The 13,962-nt window shown below is 37.9% G+C and overlaps 3 protein-coding genes across 10 annotated transcripts; 2 read left to right on the forward strand and 1 right to left on the reverse strand.

Annotated features, from left to right (window-relative positions):
- The first annotated feature begins 221 nt into the window (after positions 1–221).
- On the forward strand, positions 222–5,999 carry LOC126787853 (uncharacterized). 8 transcript variants are annotated; one of them, XR_007671286.1, is made up of 6 exons: positions 222–364; positions 518–2,163; positions 2,804–2,990; positions 3,363–4,352; positions 5,529–5,560; positions 5,785–5,999. XR_007671286.1 is itself a non-coding variant. In XM_050513763.1 (2 exons), exon 2 carries the CDS (start codon positions 744–746, stop codon positions 2,085–2,087), a length of 1,344 nt encoding a protein of 447 aa, XP_050369720.1. In that variant the 5' UTR covers positions 222–364; positions 518–743; the 3' UTR covers positions 2,088–2,272. The 8 variants fall into 8 exon arrangements, 2 of the variants coding, with proteins under 2 accessions (XP_050369720.1, XP_050369722.1); XR_007671285.1 differs by lacking the exon at positions 5,785–5,999 and having other exon boundaries at positions 3,363–3,658; positions 3,809–4,352; XR_007671287.1 differs by lacking the exon at positions 5,785–5,999 and having other exon boundaries at positions 3,454–4,352.
- A 1,603-nt stretch (positions 6,000–7,602) lies between these two features.
- LOC126787856 (ADP,ATP carrier protein, mitochondrial-like) lies at positions 7,603–10,452 on the forward strand. The gene is made up of 4 exons (XM_050513768.1): positions 7,603–7,649; positions 8,724–9,258; positions 9,362–9,736; positions 9,996–10,452. The coding sequence occupies exons 2-4, from the start codon at positions 8,746–8,748 to the stop codon at positions 10,290–10,292; spliced, it is 1,185 nt and encodes a 394-aa protein (XP_050369725.1). The 5' UTR covers positions 7,603–7,649; positions 8,724–8,745; the 3' UTR covers positions 10,293–10,452.
- Positions 10,453–12,245: 1,793 nt separating this feature from the next.
- Positions 12,246–13,962, reverse strand: LOC126787278 (pentatricopeptide repeat-containing protein At2g22410, mitochondrial-like). The gene is given in 4 exon segments (XM_050513188.1): positions 12,246–13,075; positions 13,078–13,113; positions 13,116–13,232; positions 13,235–13,962. Coding segments are annotated over 4 exon segments (1,614 nt in total). The 5' UTR covers positions 13,866–13,962.

Raw genomic sequence — 13,962 nt, forward strand, 5'->3', positions numbered from 1 at the left:
TATCGATTATTATTTTTGTGCTCATTTTTTTAAAATACGTATAATTGTTTAATTATTATCTAAATATTAATTGAAAAAAAACACATATCATATATTTAAAAAAATTGACAAAAAAAGTAATCGGTAAATTTGTTTCCTGTTACACGTACATGTCTACGGTCGACCCATTTTGTAGTGAATTAAAAAACCGGCGGGATGCCCCAGAAATAATCTGCAGGGACTTTGCATTGCGTGGACTTTGCTACAGTCGATGCCATAGACACTGCTCAACTTCTCTCTACTGACGCCTGCAACTCCTTTTCCGTCAAACTCAAACTGTTCAAAGCTACTCAAAGAGTGAATCTTCATGTTCGATCTCCACAAGGTAAGCTTCAAAGAACTTGGATTTTTGTTTCATCTAGATTCTGGGTATGTGTTTTTCGATTTAGCTGTCGTTGTATCTAATTGTTCAGCTTTCTGGGTATATTTATAAGTCTAAAACAAATGTTTACAGCTTGAAATGGTAAATATTTTGCAGATTTGGGTTTGTTGGTAAATAATGGAGGAAAATGAAAAGGATTGCGGAAGTTAAACATTGATCTTGTTATGTTTGATTGATAAGAGAATGAGGAAGATGAAGGAGTGGTTTATAAAGTGTTATTCTAAGTTGATTATGAGGATCCAAAGGTTTTAGCTTTTTTATGCTCTTGCTTTCTGAGAGGAACCAGATTGAAGACTAGGATTGTGTTGTTGACTGTGGAAGGATGGATGGTTCAGGTTTGGGGGCTGGATTTTTGTCTGGTCCCAGTGGGACACTAGACCTTGAATCTTCGATTCCCAGACACCAGGAGAAGCAATTGGGTCATCCAGTGTTGGCACTTCATCAACATCATAGAAATGTGATGAGTGGCGTTGGAGTAGATCACCGCCCTGTAGGGCTTGTAGAGGTGAAAGGGTCGATAGGAAGAGGTGCTTCGATGAATATTGCCAAAGGGAAGGCAGTTGTGCCTTTTAGTCCCAGTAATGCTTACAATTTGAGTGAAGAAGATGAGCCAAGTTATACTGAAGATGGGAATGGTGATAATGGTGAAGGAGCCAAAGGTAAAAAGGGATCCACATGGCAGCGAATGAAATGGACAGATAGAGTGGTTAGGCTTCTTATATCAGTGGTTGCTCTTGTGGGTGATGATGGTGTTGAAGGTGGTGAAGGCCTCAAGAGGAAATCTGCAGCTTTACAGAAAAAGGGTAAGTGGAAGACTGTGTCAAAGATAATGATGAGTAAAGGTTGTCATGTATCACCTCAGCAGTGTGAGGACAAGTTTAATGATTTGAACAAGAGGTATAAGAGGTTAAATGATATTCTTGGGAGGGGAACTAGTTGTAGAGTGGTGGAGAATCCTACCCTTATGGACTCAATGCCCCATCTCTCTGCCAAGGCGAAGGATGATGTTAGAAAGATATTGAGCTCAAAACAGTTGTTTTATAAAGAAATGTGTGCTTATCATAATGGACAGTGGATACCTGGTTGTCATGAACTTGACCTCCATGGTCAGCCTTTACCTCCCGGGAGATGCTCAACAGACAATAATGTCTCCGAAGAAGAAGTGGTTGAAGAACACCATGACACCGAGGATGATGAATCAGATGATGAAGATGCCAGTGGCAGTGATAGGGATCGGATGGGTAGAATGGGCAAGAGGTCTAGTGAAGAGGATGACCAACTCTGGCAACATGTTTCTCTGGATACTTTTGAAGTTGAAATGGCTGAGGCTCTTCAGGACCCGACAAAATCTCTATGGGAGCGAAGAGAGTGGATCAACAAACAGAAGTTGCGACTCCAACAGCAAAGAGTCAGCTGCGAGGCTGAAGATTTGGAGCTTGAGAAGCAGAGGTATAAATGGCTAAGGTACCGTTGCAAGAAAGATAGGGAACTGGAGAGGTTGAGGCTGGAGAATGAGAGAATGAAATTAGAGAATGAGAAAAGGGTACTGCAACTGAGACAGAAAGAACTTGAAATAGATGTGAGGAGGTCAAAAGCTTCTGCAGAACCTTCTGTTGGTATTGACAGATTGTTAGGAAGAGATCTCGACTTGGGCAAACATCAATAGCCTCCAATCATGCTTGACATTCGGCAACCCTGCTAGAACTATTCAAGCACAAAGCTTATAGAGGCGCGTTAATCTTGTGAGACTTATAACTCCTGTGCCATTTATTTTAAATTATGATCAAACATCTATCTCTCCATTAGTCTTAGGAATTATTGATCTCTACAATGTCGGATGCCTTTCCTGTATAGGTGCAATGTCAGTGTTGTATTTTACTTGCATCTTGTGGTCTTTGGTTTGTAGTTGGCATTTATATTGATAAAATATCATTTAATATTCATATGATAAATGATCATTGTGTTATTCATGTTACTGTCTGAAAACAAGCTCTTTGGTTCTTCATTTATTAGTTTATAATTTCGTCGTATATCAGGGAATCAAGTTCATTTGACTGTAATAAAAAAAAAAGTTTGCCCTTTTTGATCTTGCAACCTTTAAGTGGTGAGAGGTGCTGGAACAAGGCTTTTTTTTATTAGTGAGGTGATTTGAGGAGGAAAGGATTAAGGGTTCTGCTGTGTTTCCATATCTGCACAACTCTCATTTCCCCTTTAGTATTCCCACTCATGCTATTCAGGTTGTCCAGCATGTATTTAATTCTCTTTTATGTTTTTTTTTTCTTATTCAAGGCATACGCATGTCTCTTCTCTTGTAGTCATCAAGTCTTAGTGTCTTACTACATACTGATGTATTGCTTCATTTGTGCCTTCTTATTATTTCAGGTTTCTATGTATGTGAATTTCCTATGATGGAGTATGTTGTTATTTTCTGAGAAATGAATTAATATTGCATATGAAGGACCATTATACTCCTGTGGTTGTGACAAAAAGTCTTGATTTCTTGCCTGAGTAATCAAGAGCAACATCTGCACTACATGTTTTAACGTGATGAAAATGCCAAGATAGCCTGGTAAACGGAAGACAAACACATTAGACTTTGTTAATTTGAGTATTTGACTACATATCATCTTCATATATCAACCAAGAAATTATACTCTTTTATAATTTAGTACTTGTCACCTAATTTTGCTTGATATATGTACCCTCTTCTGACATTTTGTATGAAGAAAATTTGAACTTCAATCTGTATTCTTTCGATTTCTTTTCCCTAACGCGGTTCAGCAGATTGTGACAGATTTTGCAGTTCTTTTTTAATGTTGTGCCAGTTTTTTGTATATAGATGCAGTTAACCAATAAATTTCAACTTGATGAAAGACCAAATTAAATTACAACTCTCTTTCATTGAAACCCTTGATAGATGAGGCTGTTTCTTCAAACTCAGGACTTCTGTCTGAACGAATTGGCTCTTCATTTCTTCACCAAGAGGCCGTTCTAGTTAATGTTGCTGAGTTCTGACTCTTTCTTTGCCGTAGACCCTGATGTCATGTTACTCAACTGGGAATCAGTCCTTACTCTTGAGGGACTTGAGAAACAGAAAGTTCACGTGAAGAATTGGAAGGTTCTTTTGCAATTCCAGGGAGGAAGGGGGTTTAGGTTTCCAGAGTCGTGGAATTTAACTCGGCTTTGCTTGCTAAACAAGCGTGGAGTGTTAACAATCCAGTTTCTCTTATTGCTCAGGTACTACCCGGACTCATCTTTTTGGTGGGCAGAAGCTCATTCAACACCGTCCTATTCTTGGCATAGTATTTTTTCAACAAGGGAGCTATTGCTACAGGGGAGTTATTGGCAAACTGGATCAGGTCATAATGTGTCTATTTTGATGGATAGGTGGATACCTGGTATTGTGGGCGGCCGCCCAAATGCCTTTACTGTTTTGCCTCCTCAGGTTGAGAAGGTTAGTGACCTCATGAGCTCAGTTGGGTACTGGAATGTTGCTTTACTTTCTAATATATTTTCTCAGTGTGAGGTAGCAGCTAATGTAGCCATTCCTTTATCCATTCCTTTATCCTTTGCCTTAATTGAAAACCCTTGGCTCGAACTCTATCCTCTCCAAATTCATATAACTCCCAAAATCAAACTCCAAACCCGAAATCACTGCCTTCGCATTTCCTTTCTATTCCCATCTTCTCTTCCAGACTTTGAAGGCTTTGACAACGACGAGGCTACCGACAGCGACAAGCCCTTATCGGTTGTAGCTCCTCCATTCATTCGATACCATGCTCCTCCTGTATTCTGGGTTCAAATTCTCTGGGTTCAAGGTAAATTGCAATTTTAGGGTTTGAATGCAATTCAGGCATGTGCAAAAGCTTTTGCCAATTCAGATCTATGCTTCACGAAGGTGGATGAGATCTCACAACTTCTTTCACTGTAGGTACTATCATTTCTCATTCGTTCACTTCTGTTGTCACCACATATCGTTCGTTATTTATCTTATCATGTTATTTAGTGTTGTATCAGTTGTTTCTTTCATATGTCTATGGAAGATCGAAACTGATTTGCGATTTTCGGGTGATGGAGAATTTGATTTGGTTTGCAATCAGGAAAGACGAGGGTTTTCATTTTCTGGGTTTAGGGGATGGTTTGCTAGTTTTTTGCTCTGGGTTTAATTTCTGGTTGATCTTCTGATTTTGTTTTTTTTTGTTTTTTGTTTTTACTTCAATGTAGTATTAGTAGAATCTGCTCTTTTCACTTGTGTTATAATTTCTAAACCGTGTAAAACCTTTTGCTTATGAAAACTTAAACTAAATAATAAACATGAAATTGCTGCGAATGCTAAAAAGTGTTCGAAATATCGCCGATATTTGGAATCCGATACGATAAGGGCATATCAGTCAAAATTTATCGGTCAACGCAGAAATGATGGTCAACGGTCAAATATCGGTCAAACTTTGATTTTTTTCTTCAATTTTTGTTTAATTTTTTAATATTTATTTCCTCTTTTTTTTTTGAAAAACTTATATTTTTTTTTTCATTTTTTCATATATATTTTTAACTTATATATATTTTAAATATATATGATGAATTTCAAATCTAAATAATTATTCTTCAATACATATTTTTATTATTAAATGTCGTTCGTGTACTTTAATTGTCACAAAATCAAGTATTTATTTTCTTTAATTTACTTAGTACTGTTTTTTTAGTTTATTTGGTACATATTGAAGTATAATTTTATAAATTTTATTGAAAATAAGCAAATCCGATAAAACCGATATGTATCGATATATCCCTGATATATCTCCGATATATCGTTTTACCCCTCGACCGATACGAAACCAATAAACGATATTTAGACCATTGGTTAAAGATACAATTTTCACGAGTGTCCTTGAGTTAGTTTGTGCTCGCAATGGTTTGTGTTCGAGGCTTCACAATAGAGTAGCTATATTGATATGGTTTCTTACTGCATAACTCCAAACCATAAAATCAAGGATACAAATGTAACGTGGATGTTATTGGTGGGTACAATTGTGGATGATTCTCTTTTTTCCTTTTTATTTTTCATACTTGATTTATAGCTTGACTTTTTTTTCAATTTGACATGCAGCAACCAAAGAAGAAGATACCAGACACGTGAGGGTAGTCTTTTTTATTTTTGTAGATTCTCATAGAGCTTAATTGTCTTCATTTTTCATACTTGATTTATAGCTTGATCTTTCTTTCAATTTGACATGTAGCAACCAAAGAAGAACATACCAGACACGTGAAGGTAGTCTTTTTGATTTTTGTAGATGCTCATAGAGCTTAATTGTCTTCATTGTACTATCTGAAATTGACCTTAATTGTAGACCTGCAAATGTTAGGTGACATCAATGTGTAAAACTATTGCTACTTCTAAGAGTTGGATACTCTTTTAGGGTTGGATAATCATTTAGGGCAAGGAGGCGGATTCTAAGTCGCCGTCGTGGTTCCAATTCATTGTGGTGAATCAGTGCAACACAGGTAATGAGTAGGTGGTTCCCGTTGAAGCATTCAGACTATTTAAGTACTTCTGTTAGTGGAGATTTTTTTGCTAGTGTTTCTAGATTAATAAGACTAAAGTACAGTAAACTTAAGAAAACTGTTTATATTAGCTTCTTGTTCACATGCACGTAGGACTATATGTTAAAATGATACATATGGATTAAATGTAGATGATCTTGATTTCCAGTGTTACAGTTTGATAGGAATATTAACTGATATGAAGGGGTTATATGAGCATGGTTTATTTTATATGTAAATTCAATTTGTGGTCAATATCTTGTGTAGTTGTAAAATCCATCTTATAGATGTTTGGATATCTTTGTCTGTTTGGTTGCTACCCATGACAGGGGACTTAGTCAGAGACAAATGCATCTATTTGTGTTGTAATTTCGGCTATATGTCACATTATATATTCTGGATTATCTATTTTTGAGTTGTTGGTGCAGTATATTGTCTATAGGTGCCTGTTAGATTTACTTAGTAAAATGTCATAGTTTCTTATTGTTTTTAATATTGTAATTTAATAAGCATATTACTTCCTTTTTGTTCTTAATTAACAGACAATGTTCCTAACATGACATATCTCCAAGTTCAGTTGAATATTTATATGTTTTAGTGTATATGTTTTTTTATAACGTCAAGTAGGACTTTTCTTTACTGGATTTTTATTTCATTCCATTCTAGGTGTGCTACGCATGGTGGGTTCTATCGGGTATCGCAGAGAAGTGTGCAATGATAAAGAGAATGTCATGATGGATTTAATAAAGACTGGAGTTGCTAATCTTTACACTTCTATCTTTTCTTTAGAGCAACTTGTATTTTTTTTTTTTGTCTTTTCTTATATACTGTGGTTTAGCTACCTTAGAACTACTTGTAATTTCTTCCGTCTATTTTTTATCTTTGTAGCATGTGTGAAACTGTAAATTTGTAAAACAAGAATAAGAGTGGCACTAATGACGGATTGTGAATTGGGAATTTATAGATGGTTTTAGTGTGTTCACCTCACCTGCTTAGTTGAATTATGCTAATCATTCTAGCCTTCTAGGATCTAAATATAATGTTAGAAAACTCAAAACACTCAAACTTAACTGTAGATTTTTCCACCATTTAAACCATATACAGGTGAACATTTTAGCTTGATAGTTGTGAAGATAATATCAGAATTCTTCTCATCTTCTGGTCTGGTGTATGTGTCTATGTTTGTAAAAATTGAGAGCGGAACCTAAGGTGAACGACTTGGTCAAATTGTTGAATGCATTCGATCTTAGTCAGTTTATATAGTAACAAATCCTATTATCAAATCATATCATCCTGTTTCGAAAATACGTCAGTTTGGAACAATATCTTATAAAATTAGTTGTGAGAAAACAAAATCTGCACAATAATCGCATTCCAAATGCAGAATTTTCCTAAGAACAATGTGAGTTTCCAGACTTTTCCTAGTCATTGCCGAAAGGCACCCTCACCAAATCAAAATTTGACTCATCACTTCACCAAGTTCTCTCTCCTTTTTTTATAGTTAATTTAAAAAAAATTTGAGAAAAGGAGGAAATAAAAAAAAAAAATTTATTTGGAGGCTATTAAAGTGAGTGTCCATTTTGGTTACAAATCCTTCACATAATCACGTTATCAGTGTCACTGGCCACCCTATAATATCTCCTTGCTAAGCTCTCCACCTTTGACATCCCGATAGCCAAGCTCAAAGGTTAACTTTCTTTCTCCCTCTCCTTCTCTTCATTTTGACTCAATCGTATCATTTTTCAGTGATCTTTATCATTTCTTATTTTTGTGGTGTATTTGACCCTGTATTCTGCTTGAGTTTCGGGTTTCACATGTTCTTGTATTTGAGTTTTTTTTGTTATAAACCAGCAAAAGGGTCTCTTGATCTCTTCCTCTATTTTGTACCTCTATTGCCTTCTCTAATCTACAAGAGGTATGTTTGGATTGATCTATGTGGATTCTAGATCGCATAATGTCATTATGGATCTTTCATCTTTTATTGCCTTCATATATACCTTTGGTCGATCTATGTTTCTTCACTCATCTTGTTTGGAAGTTAATCATTTTGTATTCCTGTTGGTCATGAATCTATTTTGATAGTGTAAAGGGTAATTTAAAAAAAAAATCGTTATCTGTATATATATGCTGTTAAAAAGCCTATTTTCTGATGTCATTATGGATTCGGTCATCTTGTTAGTGATATAGCTGTTTCTTACTCATCCCTTTGTGTGTTTATCATGCGAAGAAATTCATTGTCATTAGTTTTTGTCATTGGCTTATTGTTTTGAAGTAGTACTGTTAGGAGTAAAATGAGTAGCGGACTTGCTGCAGATTTTTACACCATTCTGTCCCATTGGTCACAGAAGATCTGGGTTGTTTTGATTGGAACTGGATGTCTATATGATCCTTAAATGTCCTAGTAGACTTGTCGTAGCAGTTACTTTTCACTACCTATTTTGGTTGAGTTTCAGTTTATCTGATTCGCTGTGGTAGATTTGAGTTACTGAGAAGATAATCGTGAGCTAGTTTCTTTTGTTCAGTTTGTTATGGACTGATGATCACTTTATGGTCCTTAAGAATTGTTTTAGTTTTAATTTTCGGTTACTATAACATGGGAGTTCGGTGTTGCTGATATATGATCATCTTTGGTTGCTCTAGATTTATATTTGGTTGATTCATGTTTCAACTATACTACATGATGCTTTCAAATTGTCTGAAGCACAGCTTTTACTGCTCCCAATTGGTCCCTCTCTAATTACATAAGTGGATGTGTTTGCAGGAGTTCGATTTGTTAGTAAGTGATGGCTGATAGGCACCAGAGCCCAACTGTTATGCAAAAGTTTGCTGGTCAGCTACATCTTGGCTCCACCCTTTCTCAAGATATCCACTGCCAGAGCCACTATGGCGGCTTCCAGAGGCCTAATCTCAATCAAAGGCATTTTGCACATGGAAATTATTCTAATGCCGCATTACAGTATCCTATGAACCACGCGTGTGGAGTGACTGATCAGCCATTGATCAGTTATCCTACCTCACCTCTGCTTATCCAAGCCCCGCAAGAAAAAGGATTTGCCGGCTTCGCCATTGATTTCCTGATGGGTGGAGTTTCAGCAGCTGTATCCAAGACTGCTGCTGCTCCAATTGAGCGTGTAAAGCTGTTGATTCAAAACCAGGATGAGATGCTCAAGGCTGGCAGGCTCTCCGAACCATACAAGGGAATTGGGGAGTGTTTTAGCCGAACAATGAAAGAGGAGGGAATGGTGTCCTTGTGGAGAGGAAACACAGCTAATGTCATCCGTTACTTCCCAACTCAGGTATGGCATTTTATTCAATGCATTTCTTTGACTACGTGTTAACTCTTGTGTTTATCGCCAGTTCCTCCCTCTTTTTAATGTGATGGTATTTGTGTTCGTCCAGGCCTTAAATTTTGCATTTAAAGATTACTTCAAGAAACTTTTCAACTTCAAAAAGGACAGGGATGGCTACTGGAAATGGTTTGCAGGAAACTTGGCATCTGGTGGTGCTGCTGGTGCCTCTTCTTTATTTTTTGTTTACTCTTTAGATTATGCTCGAACCCGTCTTGCAAATGATGCAAAGGCTGCTAAGAAGGGAGGCGGTGGAAGACAATTCAATGGCCTGGTTGATGTCTACAAAAAGACTCTCGCATCAGATGGTATTGCTGGCCTTTACCGTGGTTTCAACATTTCTTGTGTTGGCATAATTGTGTACCGTGGTCTATACTTCGGAATGTATGACTCTTTGAAGCCTGTGCTCCTCACTGGAAAATTGCAGGTTTGTGTTACTGCTTCAATAATGATTAGTGATACTGTGCTAGCTAACAAGCAGTAATAGTCACAAGCATATTGTTTCAAGTCGATAATTAATCTGCATCTATCTGGTGTGGCATTTTCCATCCTGGTAAATGTACTGCATCGGCAGTCATTGACCTTAGGACAAACAGAACGTTTTGAGATGACTTGTCTCTCAAGACTCGATTTCTCTTTTGTGTTTTGGTGATTATCTCATGTCATTTTATTTTGGACAATTGCAGGATAGTTTCTTTGCTAGCTTTGCTCTTGGTTGGGTTATCACCAATGGTGCTGGTCTTGCATCTTACCCAATTGACACTATCCGTCGAAGGATGATGATGACTTCTGGTGAAGCCGTCAAGTACAAGGGCTCGCTTGATTGCTTCAATCAAGTCCTTAAAAATGAGGGTGCAAAGTCCCTCTTCAAGGGTGCTGGTGCCAATATTCTTCGTGCAATTGCAGGTGCTGGTGTGCTTGCAGGTTATGACAAGCTTCAGGTGCTTGTGCTTGGAAAGAAGTATGGTTCTGGTGGAGCTTAAGCGAAAAATGGATTGTTTTCTGTGGGGCTCAAGTAAAAGTGAATGACCCCAGTTAGCTACAGAAAATGATCAAGATAATTTATTTTGTCTGGACAATAACTTAGTTTAGAGGAATTTGTCTCCTAAACACTGTTTTATTTCGGAGTCCAGGAATTTTTGTTCTCATAGCCATCCTGGCTATAAGAGCTGTTATAAGCTCATTATGTTAAAAAGTTTAATTTCTATACTGGTCTTCTTTACCTACTGTCTTGATTGATCTACATTTTGCTGAACAACTTATGTAAACTCATCCCGAACACCTAATGCACCCATCATTAAATTGATTCTCTGCCTGCTGTAGCATGGCACATATGGAGTTATGCTGATTTTCAAGTAGTTAGTTGCCTAGCAATTTTACTATCCAAATCACAATTAGTGAGATTTAGCAAAAGATTCTAGGTTTTAAGCCTACAAAATACTTTCTACTACTGGAGTGGTGTGTGTGTTGAGGACTGGTACTGGTGGGTTGGATGAGACTAACTATTTGATTGGTAAAGTTCTTGAATCACGAGTTTGGGGTCTTCTTCTGATTGGTCTTGAGATGGCCTGGAGTTTTAAGCATCAGATTTCCTGAGGTGGAACTAGACTCCAGAAACGAGGATATTAGGTTTTAAGTGAAGCATAATATGATCCCAGAAACGAGAATGAACCAACTATAAGGCTAAGACACCAGTTCAGTTCAAAAACTTTAAATGCATTGAATAATCACTCACTTTGGCATCTCGAATTCAAATTTTCATTGAGTACATCTGTATTATCACTTAGCCCCTGGTTATTTTCTTCCCATAGCTTATAAGCTTTGCTTTTCCCCTTGTACATACAAAGCCTCTTGAAGTAATCATTAAAGCAAAGTTTTAGTCCTGAGGCAAGACTGGGAGATAAGCAGAAGAGAGAAACCAAAGAACTGGCAATAAGAGGAACTGATGAGAAAGTAGCATATGACATAAATGACAGTAGCCGACTTTGATTGTTCGCTTTAATTCTCTTGTAGGATACACAGTGTACCAGCCTTGAGCATCTCATCGTGGCTTTGAATTACTTCACAAGCTCGATTAGAGCAGCAGTAGAAACCGGTAAACCTTTTTGTTTTGGGATTACAGAAGCAAAGGTGAGGCATTAGAATTATTACAATATGCAAGACGTATGCTTTTGAGTGGTAGCTGTGGCAGTGGACTATACATGTTAAGAAAAGGTGGAATTAAGACAGATCACCACAAAAAACATTTGCATATTGCGTTCTGGTGCTCACCAGCCATCACTTGGCAAAAAATGCAGGATTGCAGTCTCACCGACTTGTGTGATCAGAGAGTGGAAACAGTTTGGAAACCTCATATGATAAAGGAAACACTGATGACAATACAAAAATTGCAGAAAATGAAAAAAATTTAGAGCAAGAATAAAATGTTTAAAGAAACATCAGTATTCACTTGTAGAACAATGTGTATCGCATAAGAACAGAATAAACAGGTTGACAATTTAATCTCAACAATGAATCAGTTCAGCTTAAAAACAAATAATACAAAATCAACCCTGCACATCGTACTTATGTCCTTGTAATATAGAAAATTTTCAATAAACAAACATCACAAAAGTAGAAGTAAACAAATGAACCAATTGTTAAGCATTAGAAGACAAATGTGCGTAGCAACATCACATTACTAACCTCTGAAAGAAATGTGGTTCAAGTACTCACTCAGCTTTCCATTGTCAATGTCAATGCGTATGGACAGTAGTTATTCACTACTAAAGGATACGGAGGACTACATGGTGAACAAACTGCTTTCTTGACCTGTCCTTTTGCAATACTCAGCCACTACTTGCAACTACTTGCTTTAAGATGTGAGGAAACATCTTCCTTGACCTAACAAATGAAGATAAAACTGATGGTTCTCAGTAAAATAGCGAAATGGATCACTACACTGATGGGCTGGATAGCAAGGAAAAGACTTGAGAAATCCAATATTGCTCTCCAGCCCTACCTAGAAGGTCCACCATGCAAGAGTAATGTTTAAGTTTTGGGGAGATACTGAATTTATTTTCCATCAAGGAGAAATACTTTCGGCCTTCTTCAACCAAACCTCCATGGCGACATGCAGATAATACCCCAAGAAATGTGATCTCATCGGGCTTCAATCCAGTATTTATCATCTCTTCAAAGTACGATATAGCATCTTGTGCATGTCCTTTAAGGGCTAAACCACAAATTATGGATGTCCAAGTGAAACAATTCTTTCCTGGCATGTCCGAGAAAATATTGAGAGCTTTTTTGATGTTCCCACACTTAGCATACATGTCAACAAGGGCAGTCCCTAGGGCAACGTTGAGCAGAAGACCGTGTTTTTCAATATAGTGGTGAACCCATATTCCAACATCAACTGCTCCAAGTTGTGAGCATGCAGATAAGCAGCAGAGCATGGTTATTTCATCCGGATTTACGCTCATAGCTCGCATTTCATTAAACAGGGCCAACGCCTCCTTGCTACGTCGAGCTTGTACATATCCACTAATCATTGCATTCCATGGCATAACATTCCTCTCTGGTACCGAGTACAAAAGGCGGTGAGCAACCTCCAAAAGCCCATGTTTGGCATATCCCACTACCATCGTTGTCCATGACACGATAGTCTTCTCTTTCATGTTGTCAAATAATGCTTGAACTGCCTCAAGATCCCCACACTTGGCGTACATGTCCATAAGTGCATTGGCAAGAGAAGTCGTCAACTCTACTCCATTCTCTTGAAACACCGATGAAACTTCCTCCCAAGGCTCAAGTCCTCAAACACGAAGACACCACCCCAATCATTGTCACTCGATTCGGCTCAACCCTCTCCACCACCATTTCCTCATAAACCCGCAACGCCTCACGTGCCAACCCACTTCTTACATCCCCATGAATCAAAAATTCCAAGACACCAAATCTCTCACAGCACTTTCATCAAACACCTTCCTCGCATCCCCTAACTCCCTGCATGTCACAAACATATGAATCGTCGAATTGGTAACAAATCTATCACAATCCCTATCACAATCCAACCCAACTTTGAACACAAGCCCAAGTATCACACGTCCCATAACCTTCCATAGCAAACCAGAGCAGACTCCTAGTACTATCGGGAAAGTATAGTTATCCGGCCTCGGCCCTCCATTTCTCAACATGTCCATGAACATTAAAACAGCTCCTCTCGGGTTTCCGCTCTCCGAAAACCCTCGGATGATCACATTCCAACAGAAGGAGTTTGGGTTGTGGACATTGCGTAAAATCTGGGTAGCATAGTTGAGATTTCGGCACTCTGAAAGAGCACAAAAGGCAATGAGGCGGCTGGCAGCGAGGCCGTCTGAGATGAAGCCGGAAATGATCATCTGAGTTTGGATTTGCTTCAAGTGGGACATGGATTTGGATGATTCTAGTAGGGAGAGAAGTGGGTTTGCTTGAACTGATTTGTGAGTGGAGTTCCATTTGTGAGCTGAGAGAGAAAGGAGATGGTGTGAAAGTTGGGTTGGAATCAAACGTTGTGGTGGTCGAAGACTCAACATACAGAGACGATGTTAATGTTTGGTTTTGGCAAACCTCTCTAAAACCCTTTCAAACTCATAAATCACTACTTCTTGAGTCGAACGAAACTCCTTGTCA

This window comes from Argentina anserina, chromosome 3, assembly GCF_933775445.1.
Source record: "Argentina anserina chromosome 3, drPotAnse1.1, whole genome shotgun sequence".
Classification (NCBI taxonomy): domain Eukaryota; kingdom Viridiplantae; phylum Streptophyta; class Magnoliopsida; order Rosales; family Rosaceae; genus Argentina; species Argentina anserina.

Coding starts and splice junctions, on each gene's coding strand:
- LOC126787856 (XM_050513768.1), top strand. CDS start 8,746: ATGGCTGATAGGCACCAGAGCCCAACTGTTATGCAAAAGTTTGCTGGT. Junction 9,259..9,361: donor TCCGTTACTTCCCAACTCAG/GTATGGCATTTT, acceptor GTGTTCGTCCAG/GCCTTAAATTTTGCATTTAA. Junction 9,737..9,995: donor TCCTCACTGGAAAATTGCAG/GTTTGTGTTACT, acceptor GGACAATTGCAG/GATAGTTTCTTTGCTAGCTT.
- LOC126787853 (XM_050513763.1), top strand. CDS start 744: ATGGATGGTTCAGGTTTGGGGGCTGGATTTTTGTCTGGTCCCAGTGGG.